Source organism: Leguminivora glycinivorella, chromosome 2 (assembly GCF_023078275.1).
Source record: "Leguminivora glycinivorella isolate SPB_JAAS2020 chromosome 2, LegGlyc_1.1, whole genome shotgun sequence".
Lineage (NCBI taxonomy): Eukaryota > Metazoa > Arthropoda > Insecta > Lepidoptera > Tortricidae > Leguminivora > Leguminivora glycinivorella.
The window spans coordinates 13805022-13831980 of record NC_062972.1 but is presented as its reverse complement, the minus strand read 5'-3'; the positions used below and the strand labels follow the sequence as shown (position 1 = coordinate 13831980).

At 41.0% G+C, this 26959-nt stretch overlaps 1 protein-coding gene across 1 annotated transcript; it reads right to left on the bottom strand.

Annotated features, from left to right (window-relative positions):
* Positions 1-231: 231 nt before the first annotated feature.
* On the bottom strand, positions 232-26959 carry LOC125240244 (pyruvate dehydrogenase E1 component subunit beta, mitochondrial). The gene is made up of 8 exons (XM_048148075.1): positions 26580-26959; positions 25323-25476; positions 23740-23926; positions 22673-22795; positions 21827-21928; positions 21614-21733; positions 3068-3248; positions 232-445 (listed from the first exon to the last, which is right to left on the bottom strand). Exons 1-8 carry the CDS (start codon positions 26786-26788, stop codon positions 421-423), a joined length of 1101 nt encoding a protein of 366 aa, XP_048004032.1. The 5' UTR covers positions 26789-26959; the 3' UTR covers positions 232-420.

The following is a 26959-nucleotide window of genomic DNA, read 5'->3' as shown; positions in this document are numbered from 1 at the left end:
CATATCAAATATACCAATAACCTTACCTGATCATAATTTCAGTTCTAAAAACAAGGACCTGGGGGGTTACCATGAAGTGCTAAAGCCGTTCAGTTTAGGTTGAGAGAAAGGGACGAAGCTATAGCAGTTCCATAGCTCCGTCCCTCTCTCTCAACCTAAACTGAACGGCTTTAGCACTTCATGTTAGCCCCCCTGTGCATTCCGATTTCGATCTTCAATAATAACGCAGAATTTGACAACAGATTTATTTTTATAACATTATTTATCTAAATTCTCCATTCACAGTTCATACATTGCTCAGATACATCTCAGATTGCAGGAGGCAGTTGACGCCACATTTCGAAAACAAGTAAAAAATAAATAATAAAATATAATTATTTACAATAAAAGGCGTAGTGGAGTATGGCTGATATTACCCGATTACTGGCTGGCTGCTTGAGCTATTCTGAAAAAGAAATGTTTATTAAGTCTAACAAAGAAACCTAATAGATATTATAGACTAATTAGAGACTTAATGTAGATGATTATGTGTTCACCATGAAGAAATTATGGAATCTGAATCTAATTGATTTAACGGGTATTTGCAGATAGGCATTACATCATTTGGAGGTAAATGTGATTGTGCACGGGAAAACGTCCCACCTTGTCGATTGCTATAAAGCCGCTTTATCAGTTTATTCATATAAAGATATAAGCAAATCTCGCCTTAATGGTAACCGACAAAGGCGACAAAAAATGGGACGTTTTACTAAACACACTCACAAATATGGTACATAAATTGTTAAAATGAGTTTAGATTTAATAAACAGCTAAAGTCCTTCGTGATCTTTAAGTGTCAAGGAAAGTACGTATTCGGCGTTTACACCTCGCAATTATCAACTTAGGGCCAGTTGCATCAACCACATTTGACAGACACATCATTGTCACGCAGCAGTCGTCTATGGAACTTCCCATACAATAAAATTTAACGAATGCTTTGACGGTGACAGACGGTTTGATGCAACTGGCCCATAGAGGAATAAGTAAGGGAATAGTTGAAACTCTATACATCAATAAATGCAAGTTATTTGTAGTGACATCTAGCGTCAATCACGCGTCAACTAGTGTAAAATTATACTTCTAATTTCCAATAGCTGTCGCGACGAACAAAAAGTCTAATGCTCCAGTACTCTGTTTACAATTCCTTCTGCTTGTAAACTGTTTTATTATTACATTTTTGGCAGACGAGACACTGTTGACACCTAGTGTCGAGTAGTGGTACTGATAATTTATGCTAAATGACTCGTAATTGACGCGTGGATGATGCTAGATGTCACTGCAAATAACTTGCATTTACTGATGTATGGAGTTAAAACTCTTCTCTTAGTTATTCCTCTATGATATCAACGAGCGAGAATGTAACCCAATAATCTAGTTCTTGGGTCTTTTCGAGCATTAGAACGCTTTGAAGAAACCACTTCGCGGAGAGCGCCCGTTCGAACACTAGAGAACGTTGTAGACGACTTCGCATGTTCTATCGTCGTTTACATGAAACGAAGCGGTAGGGCACGGCAGAGGGGACAGCACACTCACTTGTTCTGCAGCACGGCGGACACGGCGCCCACCACGCTGTCGGGCCGGGGCAGCGCGAGCAGCTCGAGGCTGCGCGTGTAGGGCACGGGCACTGCAGAGGGGACAGCACACTCACTTGTTCTGCAGCACGGCGGACACGGCGCCCACCACGCTGTCGGGCCGGGGCAGCGCGAGCAGCTCGAGGCTGCGCGTGTAGGGCACGGGCACTGCAGAGGGGACAGCACACTCACTTGTTCTGCAGCACGGCGGACACGGCGCCCACCACGCTGTCGGGCCGGGGCAGCGCGAGCAGCTCGAGGCTGCGCGTGTAGGGCACGGGCACTGCAGAGGGGACAGCACACTCACTTGTTCTGCAGCACGGCGGACACGGCGCCCACCACGCTGTCGGGCCGGGGCAGCGCGAGCAGCTCGAGGCTGCGCGTGTAGGGCACGGGCACTGCAGAGGGGACAGCACACTCACTTGTTCTGCAGCACGGCGGACACGGCGCCCACCACGCTGTCGGGCCGGGGCAGCGCGAGCAGCTCGAGGCTGCGCGTGTAGGGCACGGGCACTGCAGAGGGGACAGCACACTCACTTGTTCTGCAGCACGGCGGACACGGCGCCCACCACGCTGTCGGGCCGGGGCAGCGCGAGCAGCTCGAGGCTGCGCGTGTAGGGCACGGGCACTGCAGAGGGGACAGCACACTCACTTGTTCTGCAGCACGGCGGACACGGCGCCCACCACGCTGTCGGGCCGGGGCAGCGCGAGCAGCTCGAGGCTGCGCGTGTAGGGCACGGGCACTGCAGAGGGGACAGCACACTCACTTGTTCTGCAGCACGGCGGACACGGCGCCCACCACGCTGTCGGGCCGGGGCAGCGCGAGCAGCTCGAGGCTGCGCGTGTAGGGCACGGGCACTGCAGAGGGGACAGCACACTCACTTGTTCTGCAGCACGGCGGACACGGCGCCCACCACGCTGTCGGGCCGGGGCAGCGCGAGCAGCTCGAGGCTGCGCGTGTAGGGCACGGGCACTGCAGAGGGGACAGCACACTCACTTGTTCTGCAGCACGGCGGACACGGCGCCCACCACGCTGTCGGGCCGGGGCAGCGCGAGCAGCTCGAGGCTGCGCGTGTAGGGCACGGGCACTGCAGAGGGGACAGCACACTCACTTGTTCTGCAGCACGGCGGACACGGCGCCCACCACGCTGTCGGGCCGGGGCAGCGCGAGCAGCTCGAGGCTGCGCGTGTAGGGCACGGGCACTGCAGAGGGGACAGCACACTCACTTGTTCTGCAGCACGGCGGACACGGCGCCCACCACGCTGTCGGGCCGGGGCAGCGCGAGCAGCTCGAGGCTGCGCGTGTAGGGCACGGGCACTGCAGAGGGGACAGCACACTCACTTGTTCTGCAGCACGGCGGACACGGCGCCCACCACGCTGTCGGGCCGGGGCAGCGCGAGCAGCTCGAGGCTGCGCGTGTAGGGCACGGGCACTGCAGAGGGGACAGCACACTCACTTGTTCTGCAGCACGGCGGACACGGCGCCCACCACGCTGTCGGGCCGGGGCAGCGCGAGCAGCTCGAGGCTGCGCGTGTAGGGCATGGGCACGTCGGCGCCGGTCACGCGCCACGCGGGCGCGTCCAGCTCGAAGAATGTCGGCGACTCCATCACGCGTGCGCAGATCTCCGCGCCGATGCCTGAAATTGATAAATTATAAACAATAAATATTATACAGGATCTATTTTGATAGCGGGTCAGTAAAGACAGCTCCCGTGCTGCCACTCAGAAATGGTATTAGAAGACCATCCTTCTATTTTTTAATTTATGGCAATTGGCGTTTACAGCGGTGCGAGAAAAAGATCATTTTTCACAAACTCTTTTTTTTACGCCAATCGATCCCTTCCTGCCACACCAATTTATTTGCCGTGTGGTGACGGGTTAAGAATTTCACCACCCCCTTTCTTCCCGTGGGTGTCGTAAAAGTCTACTGTGGGTTATGGGTTAAATTGTGGCGTAGGCGAGAGGCTGGCAACCTGTCACTGCAATGTCAGAATTTGGATTTCTTTCAACCCCTTTTTGTCAAGAGTGGCACTGAAACTTAGTAGTTCATGTGCTCTGCCTACCCTTTATGGGATACAGGCGTCATTATATGTATGTATGTATGTAATTTACACCACGAAATTGTCGTAAAGCGAAAGAACATACCTAATACATAACCCATTCCCGCCAACTAACTTTTTTTTTTTCAACAAGTGATCAGAGTTTCAGACGCTTGGAAGCCAAGTCAAACATTTTTGAACGATAATCGACTCCTATTTCATGTGATTTACTAAATTTAATGACATAAAATACGGAATTCTAATAAATTGTAGCAATAACACCCCGTCGTTTTTACGTCGGGTGTTAAAAATAAAATAATATAACAAGTTTTGTCATCTACACAATTTTATTGCTCAGTAAAATTGTGCAATATGTTTCAACTGTTTGGCTGTTGAGACCGATTACCTTAGACTTAGAAGAAAATTTTACTTTATGCTCTAGAGCATAAAATGCGATTCTATGTCGTCTACGCATGACATAACATAAAGGTGCACTTTTTGAGCTCATGCTCAAAGTTCTCATGAAGTGAAAAAAGCAGGGATCGGAACCCGTTCCCAAATACCATTTGATATCGTTCTTAAACCGTTACCTATAAATTTTGTTCAATGGGAACAAAATAATTTCGGTTACGGTTCTTATATCGTTCCCTAAACGAACGGTTCATTATAAATTTTGTTCAGTGGGAACAAAATAATTTCGGTTTCGGTTCTTATTTCGTTCCCTCAAAGAACAGTTCCTTACAGTAACGTTTAAATGAACGAACAGAATTTTAGCGTTCCTAAAACCAATATTATTTCGTTCCGAGCCGCGCGGGAGTAGGTATAGCGACTGTAGCGAGCGCCAGAGCCGAACGTTTTCGCCGACGCACGAGCCGCCTTTCGCTGTCTCTTTTTCACACGAAGTTCATGTATATTTCTGTTTCGGTTAGCCGGCCGGCCGCGGCCGGCAATGAAGGTGAAGGTAGGTTGTTTGTTTTGTTTACTTCATTTACTTGAGTTGCAACTTTCGGCGTATAAACAGCGAACGTGCAGTGATAGTGTATGCTTGATATTGAAACTATTAGGATAGGAAGAAACAGCATAGAATATACACCATGTATAAAGGGCGGCAAATTTTAAAATTGTAGGGCTCACCGGCCAATTGTCTTCATAAAACCTGTCTACTTAAAGTTTCACGTTAACGGAATCATTAAAGGATTAAGACGATACAGGAGGCAAGCACGAATTCAGATTTTTAGGTCTTTATCGCCGTCGCGTTGACGGGGGCGGAACCCACAGAGAGGCCCTGTATAGTAAAGTTGTGTGTGCGCGTGGCGCACGCACACAGACGCGTACGCCGGCGGCGCAAGTACTCGCGCTCGAGCCGACCGGCGCCCGCAATCGCTCTCTATAGTCTCTATCTATATTTTTCTAGTTTTGGACTTCTGATTTGCGTATAGTTTTGGACTCCGTGAAGTATACTCGTACTGATTTGAATAGAATGCAAATTTGTCATATTTTAGGTATTCTAAATATTATTCCTTACCTTATACATAATGTAATTATCTTAAAAGGAATCATGATACCGAAATAAAGTTATTCGGTATGTAAAAAACTAAAGCCTTTTCGATGTCAAAAGAAAGTTTAAAATAATTTTGTGATAAAGTAAATATTTTCTGAAAGGATTGGGTTATACCTAGGGATTGCAATAATATAAAATCCGGATTTTCGGATTATTTTTAGGGCAAAATCCGAACTCCGGATTAAATCCGGATTTTTTTAGTAACTAAAGCCTGACAAGTTTTTATTTGACCCTGGAAGAGTGTCGCTACAAATCGTTTTCATATGGCAATAATGTGCCGACGTCATGTATAATCGGGACAGCGAGTACTGGGTTTCGTTTCGCGTTAATATTTGTAGAAAATTAAAGCATGGTTTTAGAGAATGACAATTTAATAAGCTAGGTTTGAAGACTTGCTACTTCCACACAGCCTAAAATTCATGAAGCTTGTGCCTGTATCGAAGTCGTCGATGTTTATTTTCTTCTTACGTGGGACCTTGTTTTGTACTGGTGGCGATGATGAAACGGCCTCCTTATTTCTTTAAATATTTTTCACGGCAGAGCTAAATACAGACACCATAAATAAGAACAAAAAATATATTAAGCTAAATCGAAACCAACTAATCATTGCATGAGAACATTAAATTATTAGGGTGCCCGCCCCCCTACACGTAAAGTGGGGAGAGATTTTTTTTTCATTTCAACCCTGACGTGTGATATACCTATTGTTGGATAGGTATTAAAAAATGAATAGGGGTTTACTACTAACATTTTTTGATATTGTTAATTTTTTCGGAAATAATCGCTCGGAAATGTATGGGACATTTCAGAGGTAAACTTTTGTATGGGCTTTGTCAGTCCCGGTATCTATCGTCCTTGATATTAGGCAAGTCAATGTGCACCTCTAACGACTCTTACGCAGTGGCCATTGAGGCCAATCAATTAAAGGTGAGGAAACAGTCTCAGCTGTTGCCATTAGATTTGGTGAAAATAACATTGATCGCGTTGGATATGGTAAGTATGGTTAAGAAACTAAAGCCTGACCAGAAATATAAATAACTATTGTCAGGCAGGAGTGCGCTGTTATTCTGATGTATGGAGTGACAGTTCAGTATAGTATGATGACTATGAAGAAAATAGTTTTAATGAAATTCCGCTACATGGCGCGTAGTCATATATTTCTGGTCATGCTTTACATGTGTATAAAATAAAACAAAACTTATGAATCTTATGATATAATCTTTCCAGTAATTGCCTATGGGAAAATAACATTGTAGTTACCACTGGTAACAACTTAGTGGTAACTCTGACTAGTGGAATAACCCTTATTTTATAACGATATTTCACTAACGAATGTACCAAAATATGATTGACTTTTACACTGAAGCTATAATTATGATAGAGTACACATAATCTTGATACACATCACTACATCACTACATCACTACATAGTATAAAACAAAGTCACTTTTTTTGTCCCTATGTCCCTATGTCCCTATGTCCCTTTGTATGCTTAAATCTTTGAAACTACGCAACGGATTTTGATGCGGTTTTTTTTAATAGATAGAGTGATTCAAGAGGAAGGTTTATATGTATAATAACATCCATAAAATAGTGGAGAAGTACTGTTATTTTTGAGGTTTCTAATGTGATGTCGTAAATAATTACATGCGGGTAGATTATATTTATTTGTCTACCCCGAACATTTATATAAATTAATATCGGGTAGTTTTGTGTTGTTTACATCTCCGGTGACATTTTGCTGGGACGTCAGTCTTCCGCGACCACGGCCAGTGCAACCTGGCCGAAACGTTGGGAAAAAAGGTAAAAATAATGTTAATTAATCGCATTCGACCTGTATGTGACTTTAAATATGTGTACAAAGTGCGAGAACTTAGTGTTATCTTGATAAGGGATAGGGATAGCGATAGGGATAGCGATATCACTACATAGTATAAAACAAAGTCGCTTTCTCTGTCCCTATGTCCCTTTGTATGCTTAAATATTTGAAACTGCGCAACGGATTTTGATGCGGTTTTTTTTTAATAGATAGAGTGATTCAAGAGGAAGGTTTATATGTATAATAACATCCATTAAATAGTGGAGAAGTACTGTTATTTTTGAGGTTTCTAATGTGATGTCGTAAATAATTACATGCGGGTAGATTATATTTATTTGTCTACCCCGAACATTTATATAAATTAATATCGGGTAGTTTTGTGTTGTTTACATCTCCGGTGACATTTTGCTGGGACGTCAGTCTTCCGCGACCACGGCCAGTGCAACCTGGCCGAAACGTTGGGAAAAAAGGTAAAAATAATGTTAATTAATCGCTTTCGACCTGTATGTGACTTTAAATATGTGTACAAAGCGCGAGAACTTAGTGTTATCTTGATAAGGGATAGGGATAGCGATAGGGATAGCGATATCACTACATAGTATAAAACAAAGTCGCTTTCTCTGTCCCTATGTCCCTTTGTATGCTTAAATATTTGAAACTACGCAACGGATTTTGATGCGGTTTTTTTTTAATAGATAGAGTGATTCAAGAGGAAGGTTTATATGTATAACTGTTATTTTTGAGGTTTCTAATGTGATGTCGTAAATAATTACATGCGGGTAGATTATATTTATTTGTCTACCCCGAACATTTATATAAATTAATATCGGGTAGTTTTGTGTTGTTTACATCTCCGGTGACATTTTGCTGGGACGTCAGTCTTCCGCGACCACGGCCAGTGCAACCTGGCCGAAACGTTGGGAAAAAAGGTAAAAATAATGTTAATTAATCGCTTTCGACCTGTATGTGACTTTAAATATGTGTACAAAGCGCGAGAACTTAGTGTTATCTTGATAAGGGATAGGGATAGCGATAGGGATAGCGATAGCCATAGCGTTAGCGATAGCGATAGGGATTAGGGATAGAGATAGGGATACGGATACGGAAACGGATACGGATACGGATAATATGGGTATCGTTAGAGGGATACGGATAATCGGTCGGCGGTCTCTTACAATCAAAGTGCTCTAAGACGATCGTTGTTTGCTTGCTTGAAGATTACGTTTGCGATAAGTATAAGCAAAATGTAAAAAAATTATAAGGGATAATAGAAAAAAGTACTTTTTACCCACCGATCATATAGTGTCGAAATACGGGCTATGTGGGATGTTTATAAAGGTTTCCCCAGCGTATATAGAATTACCTACGCTGTGGTCGATGTGTAATATTTCTACAATCATTGCAAGCAAAAGTATTATGTGCAATCGAAATAATCGCAGATAAATATACCAGAGAAACCTAAGGATCCAAATGAAAATCTTAATGAATACTTTTATTACGCGGGCGAAGCCGCGGGTAAAAGCTAGTTTAATAATATTTTTCTATTTTATTTTCGAGATCTTCTAAACAAGCCCGTAAATTCTCTTCGGGAACTTGTTCTAACTTTTTTCTTATAACGACTGCAACTATATTACGCTTGCATGAACAAGGGCACATCGCGTCCGGTTCCGGTTCACTATAAATGGATTGCATGGGTTGTGCTCTCTCAAGGACTGCATCTTGGTCCTTAAAAACATTTAAAAACATATCACTATTACAAATTCACACAGATTAAGTAACACACATATTTATACAAATTAGTGCAGATTATATTTTATACAGCTTTCTCACACTATAAGCACTTACATCCAACTCAAGGTCATCAGAATCGCTTGGATATGGGGTAGTTTTTTCTCTATATATATTTTTTTGAAGGCTAGATCTTCATCATCTATGTCAAAGCTTTTATCTGCAATAAAAATATCTTATTTATTTTGCATAATGTACTTACATTTCTAGAAAATTATTACAATAAGTTACAAGCTTTTGAGAATTGGGCCCTTGGTGTATCTACATGGAATACACAACTGTAGTTGGCGAGTGTATTAGTGTCTACACTGTCTACAGACGACCAAACCGACCAAGGTCCAACAAGTACGGGATTGTAAGAGCGGGAGAGTTACGTCAACCGGGGTGGCTTTAGGAAAATTTGGGGTTACTTTGATGGTATTTGAACGGCTTTAAAATTAACATCATTCATTATTTACTGAAACTGTTCATGTAATTAGTAGATAGATAATAGATCAATAAATATTCTTGTAAATCTACCATAGAAAATCGCGAATTTACTTACAGTATGACTTTAAAACTAAATTTTCAAAGTTACCCCTGCGTTTTAAAGCCACCCCGGTTGACCGTATAAGTCTTTCTCATTTTTTTACAAATAACTGCGTCCCTAATTGACATATGTCGGTACGGTCGCCTGTAAGTACCTACTTTAGGAGTGACACCGAATAGGGCTTGTATTGTAATCCGGATATATCCGCTGATTTTGAAATTCGGATAATTTGCACGTTAAAATCCGGATAAAACGAATAATTCGAATATTGTGAATGACAGAAATACCATTGCAATTTTTAAGAAGCTCATTTGGAAAACAAATTTTAAAGTAAAATTAACACATTTCCGATATTAAAGCGATTTATATCAAAAATTACTCCTTGAGTGGCACTACTACCTTATTTAATAATAGTCATACTAGTTATGAAAAGAAAGCTGCACTTTTGGATGGAAGCAAGTCGCTTTGCATGGTGATAGTAGACATCATAGTAAACGATTTATTCCGAGGATATCGAAATTTCATCCCTTAAGAAGCCGAGCGTAGCGAGGTGTTTTATGAAAATGAAAAAAATTCTATCTTTTTATTGTATCGTCCGATTTTGACAAAACGTATCTCAAATGAAAGGTATTAATTTGTGTAATTAAAAAAAAAATACAAAGAAAAAAATTTAAAATAAAAGTAAGAAAAAAATAAAAAAAAGTAAATTTCCGTCTCGCACTGAATAACTTCAAAGAATGACAGACAAAATGTACAATGTCGATATACAAGTTTTTTTTTTAATCGAAGACAGATAAATTTTTAGTTGAAAACTGAAGACCGCATCGAATCAGATCAGCATTTTTTAAGATACAAGTTGCCAAAGTTGGGAAAGATCGCTTTATATGGCCACTTTGAAATTCCTTTGCCAGAAAGTCAGAAATAATATGTTTTTCGGACACAGAAAAATACATAGTAACAGTACACATCAAAATAAAATTAAAAATTCCGAGGATATTATAATTTCATCCCTTAGAACGACGAGCGTAGCGAGGTCGGTTACGAAAACCGAAAAAAAAATCTCATTTTTTTGTACGTCGTCCGATTTTGACAAAACATGTTTCATTTGAAAGGTATTACTTTATGTAACTTAAAAAAAATATTGAAAAAAATTGGAAAAAAAAATGTAAGATTTAAAAAAAAAACCTTAATTTTCGTATCACACTGAATAACCGCAAAAAACGGTAGACACGGTGTATAATTTCGATATATGATTTTTTTAAATTAAATACAAATAAATGTATGATTATAAACTAAAAACCGAATCGAAATCGAATCAGTATTTTTAAGATGCAATTTGTCAAAGTTGGCTTAGTTTGTTTATATGGTCGCTTATAAATTCCTTAGCCAGAAAGTCAGAAACATTATATTTTTCTCACAGTTAAAAGTATGCATAGGTAATAGACATCATAATAAACAATTTTTTACGAGGATATAAAAAATTCATCCCTTGGAAAGCCGAGCGTAGCGATGTCTGTTACGAAAAACAAAAAAAGGCAGTTTTTTTTATTGGATCGTCTTTGTAAGGGTTTCTAAGGAATGAAATTTTTATATCCTTGTAAAAAAATGTTTATAATGATGTCTATTACCTATGCATACTTTTAACTGTAAGAAAAATATAATGTTTCTGACTTTCTGGCTAAGGAATTTATATTATAACTATTATAAGCGACCATATAAACAAACTAAGCCAACTTTGACAACTTGCATCTTAAAAACTACTGATTCGATTTCGATTCGGTTTTTAGTTTATAATCATGCATTTATTTGTCTTTAATTTAAAAAAATCATATATCGAAATTATACACCGTGTCTACCGTTTTTTGCGGTTATTCAGTGTGATACGAAAATTAAGGTTTTTTTTTTTTTTAAATCTTACATTTTTTTCCAATTTTTTTCAATATTTTTTTTAAGTTACATAAAGTAATACCTTTCAAATGAAACATGTTTTGTCAAAATCGGACGACGTACAAAAAAATGAGATTTTTTTTTCGGTTTTCGTAACCGACCTCGCTACGCTCGTCGTTCTAAGGGATGAAATTATAATATCCTCGGAATTTTTAATTTTAGTTTGATGTGTACTGTTACTATGTATTTTTCTGTGTCAGAAAAACATGTTATTTCTGACTTTCTGGCAAAGGAATTTCAAAGTGGCCATATAAAGCGATCTTTCCCAACTTTGGCAACTTGTATCTTAAAAAATGCTGATCTGATTTCGATGCGGTCTTCAGTTTTCAACTAAAAATTTATCTGTCTTCGATAAAAAAAAACTTGTATATCGACATTGTACATTTTGTCTGTCATTCTTTGAAGTTATTCAGTGCGAGACGGAAATTTACTTTTTTTATTTTTTTCTTACTTTTCTTTTAAATTTTTTTTCTTTATATTTTTTTTAAATTACACAAATTAATACCTTTCATTTGAGATACGTTTTGTCAAAATCGGACGATACAATAAAAAGATAGAATTTTTTTCATTTTCATAAAACACTCGCTACGCTCGGCTTCCTAAGAGATGAAATTTCGATATCCTCGGAAAAAATCGTTTACTATAATGTCTACTATCACCATGCAAAGCGGCTTGCTTCCATCCAAAAGTGCAGCTTTTGGCCAAAAATTCTCCATAACAAGTATGACTATAAGTAAATAAATAATAAACAAAAATATTGGGGGACATCTTACATAGATCAACCTAGCCCCAAACTAAGCAAAGCTTGTACTATGGGTGCTAGGCGACGATACGAATACATACTTATATAGATAAATACATACTTATATACACAGAAAACATCCAAGACTCAGGAACAAATATCTATGCTCATCACACAAATAAATGCCCTTACCGGGATTCGAATCCGCCGGGACCGCGGCTTAGCAGGCAGGGTTTTTTTCATGAATATTTGTGGATAATCTCATGTAAATGTATATCAATTTAACTCAATCAATCAAGTGACACTGAGTACCGTATCAAACGCTGCACTTTCATTATTGTTAGCATCCGAATACATTATAAATAAATAAATAAATTGCAAACAGAACTAAAACTGTTCAAATTTTCTGACAAAAAGAAGTCTTCTATGTATCCCGCGGCGGAAGACCTGTTTAGTATTGAACTGCAGAACAAGATGAAGTAGTTAAGCAGATACGCTTTTACATTTTATCCTTTCAAAATAGGTTGCAAGTGTTGCAACACCAAAACTTTTTCGCTGTATACGTAACGTAAGGCCCTCTGGCTAAGAACGTCTACCCGAGAGTCCCAAGTGTAACTGGAATGGAGTCACGAAGTCATCAAAGATAAGAGGTGAAAATTATTAGAGAGAAAGATCATTCAGCCTTGTTATTTAACAAAGCTAAATGGTGTTTGTAATATGTCATAGTTCTTTTTGCATTTGAATAAATCGGCAATGAAAACCTCGTAAATGCAATCTGATATTTAAACAAGGAGTAGGTAGGTAATACCTTTTTTAGGTAATATTCGATCTAAACGATCACAACATGACGTTTTACCTCATATGGCAATCAGATTATGTCTCTAGCATTAAAATTCATTAATATCAAATATTAGTCAAAATTACATAAAAATAAAATCATATATCTTGTTGAAGGACCTGCGGATACGAAGTTCCTAACGAACTATTGTAATAAAATAAAACAAAACGGAAAATAAAATTATGGAGATTGATGGGGAGCCAAACTCACCGATGTTGTCGTCTCGAGAGTTTATCGGGTGGCCACCCTTGCGAAGCTTGGTTCTCTCTTTCCTTGCACTGCACACTCGCGAATCGTTCTATTATAATATAATTAATTAACAACTTAATTCGTTGCGGATATTTTTATTCACCATTGACAACGACTTTCTTTTTGCGGATTGACACTTGACGTATTTTATATTTTTTAAGAAGTTTGGCAAAGAGGCGGGTGACATGACAATTAAAAATGAGGTTGAACCTATCATAAGGAAGAGCGAGCGAGATGGACGATATGAATGATAATGAATGAAAAGGGCGCGAACATTTCTCCCCGGCTTTAAAGGGTTCCTTTAAAGGAAAGAAGTACTAAATAAAATAAATAAATAATGACCCTTTTCTTCGAGTAAAATAATAGCGAAAAAAATAATATTATTCTAACATAATACCCATTCCATTACTGGTTAGGCAAAGGACACAACCGCACGACAGGACGGACGAAACTTCCTTTACTTGTCCTGACAGTAACAACGCGGGTTGAGCCGTCCTTTGAAGGATGCACTGCGTCTACAACACCCAATGGCCATGAGAATGGCGGCGCATTATCTACTTTAATGACGACTACTGTGCCAATTGCGATGGGAACTGATGGCGTTGTCCATTTAGCTCGAGATTGCAACTGATGCAGATACTCTGCTCGCCATCGTTGCCAGAAAGACTGCACTATCCTATCTAGGAGGGCATGTCGTTCACGTAAGTTACCTGACTCGACCAATGGAGTAGGTAACGACAACAGTGGAGCAGTATGGAGAAAATGAGCAGGAGTAAGAGCTGATGGCTCAGCGGGGTCACTGCTCAAGGCTGTTAGAGGCCGGCAATTAACGAGCGCTTCTATCTGAGCAAGCGTCGTTAGAAGTTCTTCGTACGTCAGTATTTGCGTACCGATCACCTTGAAAAGGTGATTTTTTACTATTTTCACCATAGACTCCCATGCGCCTCCAAAATGAGCAGAAGCAGGAGGGATGAACTTCCAATCAATGCGGTTCTCCGCTAGTTCCATCTCTATAAGTGGACGATGAGCATCCAAGAACTTGTAGAGGTCACGCATATAAGAATTGGCGCCAACGAAATTGGTTCCATTGTCCGAATACATGCATTGGACGGGACCACGGCGTGCCAAAAAGCGCTTTAATGCAGCCATGAAGTTGGCGGTACTCAATTCCGTCGCTATCTCAATGTGAAGACAGCGCGTAGTGAGGCAAGTGAAAATACATAACCAAGCCTTGCGACTCTTCACTCCTCTGCCACGAGTAGGCGTATATTGCAGAGGGCCTGCATAATCACACCCTGTATGCGTAAACGGTTTATCCACTTGATTCACGCGACAGCCCGGTAAGTCTGCCATGAGCGGAAAAGACGATTGTGGATTCGCTCTGAAACAAGTGTTGCATTTGGCAATGCGGTCGCGAATGACACGACGAGCCGACAGAATCCAATACTGAAGCCTAAGTATAGTCATCATTGACTCGGGACCAGCATGCAAATGCTTTCTGTGAACGTAGTCAACGATCATATTGACTACATGATCACGTCGTGGGAGCACAATTGGGTGCTTCTGAGAATACTGCAAGTCTGTATTTGTCAACCTGCCTCCAACACGAATTAGACCGTCTTTGTCTAAGAACGGTTTGAGCTTTTGTAAAGCAGGTGAGCAATATTTCTTGCTCTTAATTTTCTCAATATCGTCACAAAAATGTTCGTTTTGCAACGATGAGAGAATTTTGCCTTCAGCAAACTCTAAGTCGGATCGGGTAAGGGCCGTGGGGAGCGGTTTCGGATTAAGGACGCGGTACACGTATACGACGATGCGCAGTAATCGAGACCACGACGATATCCGCTGCGCGAGGGAATAAAGTGGTGACTCTGACACATCCGTAGTAGTAGCGTGTGCAAGAGGCTTAAGCTCCGGCACTTCTCCGATGGACTCTCGATCGAGCTCCCTTAAAGGCCATTCTGATGGATGCTTGGATGCCCAAGCCGGTCCTGTAAACCACAAAGGATGATCCACAAGCTTAGCAGGCGTCAGGCCACGCGACAAGCAATCCGCGGGATTTTCTAAGCCCGCCACATGATGGAAGCAGCTGGCCGGTACAGCTTCAATTATCTTAACAACGCGATTAGCAACGAATGTTTGCCAGCGGTGTGGTGATGACTGAATCCAGCAGAGCGCAACTTTCGAGTCAGTAAAGGCGTAGATCTCGTTAATGTTGTAACGGGGCTCGAAATTATCTTGCACCTTCCGCATGAGCTTTGCCAGGAGGACAGCAGCACACAGCTCTAATCTCGCTACAGAGACTGTCTTCAAGGGAGAGACCTTCGACTTGGAACACACCAATCGAACTGTCACTTCATTCCCGTTTATGACCTGAAGATAAACTACACCTCCATATGCCCGCTCGGAAGCATCACCGAAGCCTAAGAGGTTTATAGTACAACCTTGTACTACCCCGAGATGACGCGGTATATGAATTTCATTCAATTTTGGCAACTCAGAACAAAATCGTTCCCATAAATTTACAATATGGGTCGGGGGAGTCTCATCCCAGTCGCATTTGATCAACCAAAGCTCCTGTATGAGGAGTTTTGCGTAAAGGACAACTGGAGCTACTAAGCCGACGTTATCCCATAGGCGAGCCACTGCAGACAAGATTGTCCTTTTAGTGCACGTTGGATCTGGCTCTGTCACCTTGAAATGGAAATAATCGCCAGATTTATTCCAACACAAGCCAAGGACCTTTTGCGAGACTCCTGGGTCTATTTCCAAGTCTACGGAAGCCCTATGAGAAGCAGGTATCTCACGTAGCACGGTCTCTGAGTTGCAGGTCCATTTGACAAGATCAAATTGACCGCATTTGAATAGGTCAATAAGCTCCTTAGCCGCAGCGATAGCAACAGATTCATCCTTCTGTTGCGAATCATCTGACATAATGCTGAAGCATACGTCATCCATGTATGTGCAGGACGATGCGATCGCTGCTGCCATTGGAAACTTATTTCCGTCGTCTGCAATCAGCTGGCGAACGACGCGGAGCGCGTGATATGGGCTCGACTTCATACCAAAACACACACGGTTAAATTCGTAAGTCGAAATGGGATCTGCCGGGCGGAATCTATATAAGATTCGTTGAAACTGGCGGTCCGATTCGCGAACACCAATCTGTAAAAACATTTGGCGACAATCGGCTGAAAGCGCTATTTTGAATAAGCGAAAGTTCAAGAGGATTGAAAATAAATCCCCTTGAAGATTGGGCCCTGAGTGCAAGACATCATTCAGCGACAGGTCTGTAGTTGTCTTGCTACTCGAGTCCAGGACCATACGAACTTTGGTAGTGGTCTTATCCTCACGCATGACAGCATGATGAGGAATTATGTATGCGAGGGCTGAAGAGGTGTTCGCGTTGAGAGAGTTAGTCACGTCCGATATATAATCCTTACTGACGTATTCACGAATTATATCGTCATAGGCGGCACGTAACACACTCGATGACTCTAGCTTTCTTTCAAGACAAAGAAAGCGCCTCTTAGCAGCCGAATGCGACTCTCCGAGCTTGAACACGTCATCTCGGAAAGGCAATGCCACAATATATCTACCACTAGCATCGCGCGTAGTGGTAGCGCGGAAATATTCCTCGCATTCAAAGTCATCCTGGCTTTGAGCGGGCGGAGCGGATACTTCCTCAAGTTCCCAGAACTTTTTGAGGAGGTGGTCCATGGAATCCACGGAAGTACAACAAGCTGAAGTATATTTACGCGGTGGCTGTAAAGCAGGCACCGAACCCATTAAAATATACCCCAGTACCGTCTGTATAGCTGGTGGCATATAGTCCACTTCGCTTTTGACGATGTGCGGCAGCAGCAAATGTGGAAATATAGTTGCACCCACCAGTACATCAATGGCGACGGGCGTATCCAACGTGTCGTCAGCTAGAGGGAGACCATGAACATGTGTCAGTGCTGACATGTCCACGGGCACTGACGGCAGGTCGTCGGTGATGCGATCGACCACCAAACTCGAAACGTCGAAGTTGATATTATCGTCGAATCGCGAAAATACTTTTACGTTTGCGTTCCCCTTAACAATTTTCTTAGTTTTTCCAATGCCAAATACAGAGCTTGGTTTCCTATCAAAAGTTAAACCTAAGCGCCTACAACATTCTTCAGTAATGAAGTTACTTTGTGACGCGGTGTCAAGCAGACATTTGATAACCTGCGTTTCACCCTTACTGTCGCGAACGATGACCTTTGCGGTGGACAGCAAAACCGTGTCACACGAAGATGCTGAGTCTTGATTTGACATTTTATTGTTAGAGGCAGCAAGTGCTTGCGTCACGATAGACGTGTTACAGGACGTGCCTTCCGGCGGCGAGGATGTTTTAATAGCTGCGTTGCTCGTAGATGCATTTGACTCATCAGAGGTCGTAGCTTTTTCATCCTTGTTCTTGTCAAAATGCAACAGAGTATGATGCTTTTGATGACAAACTCGACACTTCACCTCGGAATTGCACTCGCGGGTGCGGTGTTTAATGCTTAAGCAGTTAATACATGCTTTAAGCTCTTTAGCGCGTTTGAAGCGATCAGAAGACGTTAAGTCGTTGAAAGAAGGACATTTGAATAAATGTTCATGGACAATATTGTCACAAATACATTTAGTAGTGCTCGCGCAAGCAACGTAGCTTTGTAGTTTAGGTGCGGCACTACGCGGTTGAATCGACTTAACACCTTTTTCGCGCGATGGATTTACGGCGGCGGAGACGGCGGTACATGGTTGCGAGTTTTGATAAATCCTAAACTGACTTTTCATGAAATCTGACAGATCGCGAAATGTAGGCAACTTCGTATTTCGATGCAGCATCTCAAATGCTCGAAGAGTTTCCTGGTCTAACTTCTTTAAAGCTATATGCATAAGCATAAAATCGCTTAAATCATCCAGCTTAAGCGATTTAAGCGCATTCGCAGCTGTCACAAACTTATCAATGAATATCTGGAAGTTAGACGAGGAAGCGGGACCATTAATCTTCAAATTGAGCATTTGATCCATGTAAGTCGAGGCAAGAGTGCGCTTATCTTGAAATCTGTCAAGTAGACTATCTAGAATAAGCTGATAATTGTCAGCGCTCGGAGTTATGCCTGCAAAGACGGCTTGAGCTTTTGGTGACAATTTCCCAATTAAATAAAACAGCTTCTCCTCGTCGGTAAGTGACAGATTGTCGTGCACTCTCGATTTAAAACTAGCGTAGAACAGCGGCCAGTTACGTATGTCTCCATCAAACGCTACCAGTTCCATCGTTGGCAAAGAAGGTCTAGCTCTCTCCACCGATAAAGGCGGCGAAGAGGCCGGCGGTGCGGCTGGTTGCAGTCGCTTGACCACTCTCCTGATGCGGCAGTACAAATCTTCAAAGGCTATGAGCGGCTGATAGTTAGGGACAGCAGCCGTCTTAGTCCTCAGTAGCGTGCGGTTGTACTCATTTACCACTTCTTTGAACTCCGTCCGAAGTTCGTCAATAGTGTCAGCAGCGTCAAGAAAACTTTCGCGACTCACTGCATCTGTATCGGCAACTAGCGACTTTTTATAAATACCCTGGACGAGTTCAAAGAAGACGTTGCGTTTTGCTTCAAGCATTGACAACTCGTCTTCATAACACCAGCTGTCAACGCTTTCGGCTTTTGTTTCTTTTGCCATATTGCATGAGAAGGGTTAAATATGCGGTAAATCAATTTATGTTCCTATGAAGGATAAACTCTTATAAACGTAGGTATACCTAAATTGCGGGTGCGGTTAAGAATATATATTTAGGTAAATAATTTATAAGGGCGGAGCGACGAATAAAATAATACACGTATAAATAAATACCTAAACTGCGGGAGCGAGTAATTAAGAATAATTTAGGTAATATTTATACGGGCGGTGCGGGAGGAGAACGATTCGCAATGAATGTATGAGAAAATAGGGGAACAGGGAAGAGAATCAGGTTCGAAGACCAAAAATGTTGAAGGACCTGCGGATACGAAGTTCCTAACGAACTATTGTAATAAAATAAAACAAAACGGAAAATAAAATTATGGAGATTGATGGGGAGCCAAACTCACCGATGTTGTCGTCTCGAGAGTTTATCGGGTGGCCACCCTTGCGAAGCTTGGTTCTCTCTTTCCTTGCACTGCACACTCGCGAATCGTTCTATTATAATATAATTAATTAACAACTTAATTCGTTGCGGATATTTTTATTCACCATTGACAACGACTTTCTTTTTGCGGATTGACACTTGACGTATTTTATATTTTTTAAGAAGTTTGGCAAAGAGGCGGGTGACATGACAATTAAAAATGAGGTTGAACCTATCATAAGGAAGAGCGAGCGAGATGGACGATATGAATGATAATGAATGAAAAGGGCGCGAACATATCTTATGGGCAACTGAAGTCATTTCATAAAAACCGGCCAAGAGCGTGTCGGGCCACGCTCAGTGTAGGGTTCCGTAGTTTTCCGTATTTTTCTCAAAAACTACTGAACCTATCAAGTTCAAAACAATTTTCCTAGAAAGTCTTTATAAAGTTCTACTTTTGTGATTTTTTTCATATTTTTTAAATATATGGTTCAAAAGTTAGAGGGGGGGGGGACGCACTTTTTTTCCTTTAAGAGCGATTATTTCCGAAAATATTAATATTATCAAAAAACGATCTAAGTAAACCCTTATTCATTTTTAAATACCTATCCAACGATGTATCACACGTTGGGGTTGGAATGAAAAAAAAATCTGCCCCCACTTTACATGTAGGGGTGGTACCCTAATAAAACATTTTTTTCCATTTTTTATTTTTGCACTTTGTTGGCGTGATTGATATACATATTGCTACCAAATTTCAGCTTTCTAGTGCTTACGGTTACTGAGATTATCCGCGGACGGACGGACGGACGGACGGACGGACGGACGGACGGACGGACGGACAGACAGACATGGCGAAGCTATAAGGGTTCCTAGTTGACTACGGAACCCTAAAAAAGGCAAGAATGAAATAACTAAGTAACCTAACCTAACATTAAGGTTACGAACAACAGCTCAAGCCTGATTATAAAATAACAATTTCCTACGACGTGTTTTTCGTATCGTAGTACATAATTATGTTACTAATTATGAGATTTATTAAATAAAATAAAAAATATTCGAAATATCCATTTTATCCGAATATCCGGATTTTCAAATATCGAGTCGAATCATCCGGATTTCGAATTGGACGGATAATTGCAAGCCCTAACACCGAACCACCGGGCAGAGTTTCAGTATTTAGGTTTATGAAGGTTCAGTATAGGTAAGTACTTACTCAGTGGCTCATTCTGTGCATCGATCAAGTCATAAATATCATCATTAGTGCCCCTTTCACTCGCAGCAGTATAAGAACATTGGATGAATTGGGATTCTTCGAGTTCTGGGACACGGGAGTGTTGAATACTAAAAACAATTTATTTTTGTGACTAATTGCACATTTCACATCTTTCATTGTGACGTTTTTAGACTAAGGGCCCGTTGCATCAACCACATTTGACACACACATCATCGTCACGCAGCAGACGCCTATGGAACTGTCCATACAATAAAATTTAACGAATGCTTTAACGGTGACAGACGGTTTGGTGCAACTGACCCTAAAGGTCCATTGTTGATAGTAGCTGATGTAATTTCTATGGTAATTGACTATCTACAGTACCAACGACACAATTAATGGGAAAGTAGTGTATATTGTACACACGCACACGCACACGCACACGCACACGCACACGCACACGCACACGCACACACACACACACACACACACACACACACACACACACACACACACACACACACACACACACACACACATACACACACACACACACACACACCTGAGATGACCGTACCAAGGTCAAATAAGGACGCTCGCTCTTGCTAATAGCGGCGTCCCGTCCTTATTTGACCTTGGACTGTACGATTGCCTGTAAATAAATACTTAAGCGTCGTGACATTACTTAAATTTTAAAATCGGTAAAATTGAAAGCACTAAGTTAAAAGAAAAAAACTTACTTCATTGTGGTTGTGGTGCAGAATGTTTTCGACGTATTTGTTTCGTTCGACGCCACGTTTACTCACCGCTAGTCTCAAATCAAACTAAAGTTACTAAAGTGATGGCCGTGGCCGACACCGCTTGCACTGTTCGTTCAAATTCTTGGAAATAGAAAAACCGAAATAATTTCGTTCCTGCGAACTGTTCTTTAAAGAACGTATCATTTAATTCCGTTCCCGCGAACTGTTCTTTAAAGAACGTATCATTTAATTCTGTTCTTCGGAACAGTTCTCACTCATAAACGTTCGTTCACTGAACGAAAAAGAATACCGGTTAATGGAACCAGAAACGCTAAAGTAAAGTTCTCGGGTCAACGTACGGAACCGTTCCGAAAAAAATACCGGTATCCGATCCCTGGAAAAAAGTATTGTGCAATACATACCGCTCTGTGGCCAGCCCTGTTCGACCGTGACGAGGTGGTGCGTCTTGGCGACGGAGTCGGCGATCGTGGCGAAGTCCAGCGGCCGGAGCGAGCGTAGGTTGATCACTTCGCACTCAACACCTGAAGAGGACGGATGACTTTACATTAAACTATCCCCGAAACTAGTAATTCCCGAATTCAAGTATTAGAAAAAGGGTTGCGAAAATGTCTGACCTTTGGTGGCAAGTTCAGCGGCGGCCTGGAGTGCGGTGTCGGTGGCTTTGCCCGCGCACACTAACGTGATGTCGCTCCCTTCTCGCTCAATCTTAGCTTTGCCTGTAAATGAAAACACTAGCATGAACATGAATTCAAAATGTTTAGTTGTTTGTAATCAGTGCAGCATCTTTTACAGACTTTTAATTTTGTGTAGGATAGCCATAGCGCACTCTCAAAACTTTGTTGAATTTTAAATATTTTTTTATGATATAGGCAGCAAACGACCACACGAGCCGCCTGAAGGGAAGCAGTCATCGCCGCCCATGGACATAAGCAACATCAGGGGAGCCACGCATGCGTTGTGACCTTTGAGAACACTATTACTTTGAACTCCGGTAATTAATTATAACTATTCAAAAGTGTAATACTTATAGCAGATGTCACCAAGGGTTCCTAGCTACAAGCTCATATGGAGTAAATATGTAATACTGTATTGGCCTTAGGCCCAGTTGCATCAACCACATTTGACAGACATCATCTTCACAGAGCAGATGTCTATGGAACTTTCCATACAATAAAATTTTACGAACGCTGTAACGGTGACAGACGGTATGTTGCAACCGGCGCTTAGAAGCTTAGAAGGAAGAGTTCAAGGCTAGCAATCCAGAACCACCAATGGGTTCAAGTCCCACCCGAGACAGTAATTTTTAATTTTTTTTAAGCTTAATAGTCGTTAATGACGGTTCGCATAGATCTGTGATTCATTGATGATTGCATCAGCAATGAATTTACATAATTTCAGTAAACACACTTGCATAGAAATTTAGTTTTCAAGTAAGTTAGCAGTTTAACTGTTTTACTTACCGAATGGCAATACAAAGTCTGGTGACAGCGCTTCGTCGGACATTGGGAACTGCATACCATACAAGATCTCGTCTTCTAGTACTACAACTGGGTCGGGGTCGCGAATAGCGGCTTTCAGGAGACCTGAGAAAAATACATGTTTAAATTAATTCATTATAAGTTAGGTGCCTGACCACTAGGGCAATATTTCACGTCATAATATCATATCTCAGTCTTGTCATATACATAAGTTGCATTGGAATTGTACTTATTCGCAAAAGCATATGGTGCACTATCCAACTGAAAAGAGTGATGCCATTAAACATGGTTTATTTGACTTCTGTCTAATAGCAAAAAATGTCCTTTTCTTTTATGGTGCGGAGAGGAATGGAATGTGCATACTGTATTTCCTGACAAATTTAACCTTGGTTTCTTTAAAAGCAAGAGCGTATAGATAGGTTCTCCATCAGCTTTAACTAGTCAAACCTTGGGCAGAACATAACCCTGATATACCTTAGTGTCAATCTCCGATCAGTTCATAATGATATTAATAAAAATCTTTCTGTTACACACAGAACTATATTTAGACAGCAGGAACAAGTTTATCTATTTGTATAGGGGCCGAGCGTGTAAGATTTTGTACTGAAGTTGTTACTTGCCTGTGATTGGAAATATGTCTCAGACTTGAGTGTTCATAATTTTTGTGTTGTTGCCATTAAATATCACGATACAAATTGACGCCCGAAAGCTGCAACCTGTGAGTAAAGATGGACAACTCAGTGGGTTTGACTGAGTTCCTTTGACACGCTAAGTATGTACATACGTTTGCTTAGTATATAGTATATATGAAACTACCTTTTGCCCGCGGCTTCACTCGACTTTAATTTGAAAATTGCGGAATGCTCCATACAAAATCCCCCATCGTAGGGAAGTGGGGGGTTAGAAAGAGACAGAAAGTAGCCTATGTCACTCGCGATCTTTCAACTTTCCCCACTTAAAAATCACGTCAATTCGTCGCTCCGTTTTGCCAGACAAAGAAACAGACACACACTTTCCTGTTTATAATATTAGTATGAATCTGTGGTTACCTTTAGCATCCTCCGCAGAGTATGGCATAACGACCTTGAGGCCTGGGCAGTGGCTATACCACGCCCCGAAGCACTGTGAGTGCTGCGCGGCGACGCCAGCGGCCGCTCCATTGGCTCCGCGGAACACGATCGGCACAGGAACGTTGCCGGCTGACATGTAGAACGTCTTCGCGGCTGAGTTGATGATCTGAAAAATACAGGTGAAGATATTTATATCAAGGACTAGCTTTCGCACGCATTCGAACATTGCAGAATGCTCCATCGCACGCATTAAATTCGATAATTGCGGATCCATACAAACTTCCAACCCCCCATTTCAGGGAAGAAGATAGAAAGAGATAAAAAGTAGCCTATTTATGTCACTCTCCATTTTTTTTATCGTATGGCTATAAACTGGTCGCTTACTAACAAAATATTATCAACTTAAGGACTACTATTTTATATCTAGCTTCTTCACCCAACGGGCTGAGTTCACATCAGGGCTGAGCAAGTCTAGGGAGTGCCCAGTGTATTTCCTCTTTGGGCAGTCGGGGGATGATGTTACTCGCGTCCGTAGGAATTGCCACTATTACCCTGCACATATTCCCTGGGTGGTGCTAAACGAGTACTAAACCTATCGGCTGCTGTACCTGTTGTCATTGATCAACCTCACAGCACGAAACCGAGTCGCTACTAATTCGAAAGTGAATATCTACTCTCCATCCATTCAACTATCTCCACTGAAAAAATCACGTTAAGTCGTCGCTTGGTTTTGACGTGAAAGACAAACAGACACACATTTTCCCATTTAAAAAAATTGTATGGAAGAATGGATAAATATAGATTAGACCTTAATATAAATATTTCATAATGAAAAATAGAGAGAAAGGTCAGCACTAAGGGAAAGTTTTCAACCAAATAAGGGTAAAGGTCACTGAAAAGAGCCATAACTCATATATGAAGAACAAGAGAGGATACCATAATCATAAGATAATCATTAAGTGCAAACTATGGTACAAATTTGTTCATATTATTACGTCATATATAAATGCAGCTGACCATTGTGATCACATGACATCGTGGCAGGGTCTGGCAATTAAGATCTGAAACTCATTTGATGCACTAGAACAAAGCCAGCGAGGAGATGAGGGGACTGTCTCTAGAAAAAGACTTTGATATAAATGACAAAAACAGATAAGTATACTTACTTTATAAATCAAGAAAAAATATATATTTTACAATAAAAATGGTTGCTCATTTAGTACTAATACATTATTATTTGTTTCAGGGTTCAGCACAGCATGTATTTTTCTTCATTATTATTAACCCCTGATGCAAAAACGACGGGGTGTTATACATTTGACGTGTCTGTGTATTTGTCTGTCTGTCTGTCTCTGTGTGTGTGTGTGTGTGAGTCTGTGGCATCGTAGCTCCCAAACGGATGAACCGATTTAGATTTCTGTTTTTTTTTTCGTTTGAAAGCTGAGTTAGTCGGAAGTGTTCTTAGCCATGTTTCATGAAAATCGGTCTATGTCGCGGTCAGGATTTTTCAAATATTTTGTTTTGTGGTTAGGTTATTTTACGATACGGGATTGAACACTTACATGATCAATAGCCTGCATGGAAAAGTTATAGGTCATGAACTCGCAGATGGGTTTGAGACCAGCAAACGCAGCGCCCACGGCCAGACCAGTGAAGCCGGCCTCTGTGATCGGGGTATCCAGGACTCTCTTGTCTCCATACTTTTTCCATAGGCCTCTGTAATTTGAAACATAATAAATAAATTCTGGTTTATACAAAGAGAACCACTATTTTGTGCACTGGGATCAGATGAGTATGGTCATAATATTAATTTGGCATCTTTAGTTATGTGCCACTTTTGAACTAGGTATGTGTTTGACTATTTACTTTTTCTCTATAGCAGTTTTAAACTTTAGTAGTGCGGGAAATTACTGAGACATCATAGAGTCAGTATTAGATATAGAATGAAAATAAAGTTTTTCTAACATATCATATAGGGTTGGGGGTATCAAAAGAAAGGGACTTACTAAGATTTACAAATATATAAAATTTTGTCACACACACACTTGTAAGGAACACTAAAATATTGGGGCTTTTCAATGTTTAATCTTTTTTGCCAGGCTTTGCTTGTCAATCACTACATAGTATAAAACAAAGTCGCTTTCTCTGTCCCTATGTCCCTATGTATGCTTAAATCTTTAAAACTACGCAACGGATTTTAATGCGGTTTTTTTTAATAGATAGAGTGATTGTAGAGGAAGGTTTACATGTAGGTATAGTACCCGTGCGAGGCCGGGGCGGGTCGCTAGTCTAGAATAAGTAAAATTTTAACTTTAAGTTGTTAGGTAGTTCTTCTGAATAAGTGAATACACATCTTATACTTCCTATTTGAACTGTAAGCTAAATAATTACAATAACATATTAACAAATTTCTTAAAACAGTGAAACATACTTTTCCACTTCCTGAACATTGTTTTACATTGCAAAATTTTGCATACAATACAAACATTTGACAATCATTTCCTACCATATTCCATAATTTGTTTCGGAAAAGGATTCCTGGGATTCCAGGGTGACATTTTTATTATAAACCCTTACTTCTACAATGTCCTTGAGGATGACATTTGTATGACCAGTCATTTGAAAAATTGCATGGCCTCTAGATAATAACATGAACTTGATCTGTCAACAAACTGGGGTTATATAACATGTCCTCTTCGTAATGTTACTAAGTAATTTTACTTCTCGCTCATTAATAAAACAGATGATTAGATGATTTACCACTGTCTACTACTAAGAAGACACTTAATAAGCGATATAATATCATAACGAAACCTTACCGAGTAACTTTGTATGCACCGTCGTATTGAGCGACTTCCTCGCCCAAAATGAAAACATCTTTGTCCCGTTCCATCTCCTCGTCAATTGCCTGGTTCAAGGCATCACGAACGGTCATAGGCTTAGCCGACAAAGCCTTGGAAGTCGAAAAACTACGCCTCGAAAGCTGCCCCAGCATTGCGAATAGTACCGGTGTAGATTTCAACGCCATTTTCAATTATATTTTTATATAATACACTTACTAGCCGAGCTTTTTAAAGCGTGTATTTACTTATAAGCCCAGTTTGAGCTTTTCAAGTGGTAAATTAATAAAATTTATTTGAAAATAGTGTTAAAATCGAGACTCTAGTGTCGAAGGATGAATGGAGGTCGAAATATGCGA

What these genes read in the sequence shown, in the direction of transcription:
- LOC125240244 (XM_048148075.1), bottom strand. Translation starts at nt 26,788, where the DNA reads ATGGCGTTGAAATCTACACCGGTACTATTCGCAATGCTGGGGCAGCTT. An exon ending in CCATGCAGGCTATTGATCAT is followed by an intron (nt 23,927 to 25,322) that starts GTAAGTGTTCAA and finishes TGTATTTTTCAG; the next exon opens with ATCATCAACTCAGCCGCGAA. An exon ending in TCCGCCGTGCTGCAGAACAA is followed by an intron (nt 446 to 3,067) that starts GTGAGTGTGCTG and finishes TTTCTTTTTCAG; the next exon opens with AATAGCTCAAGCAGCCAGCC.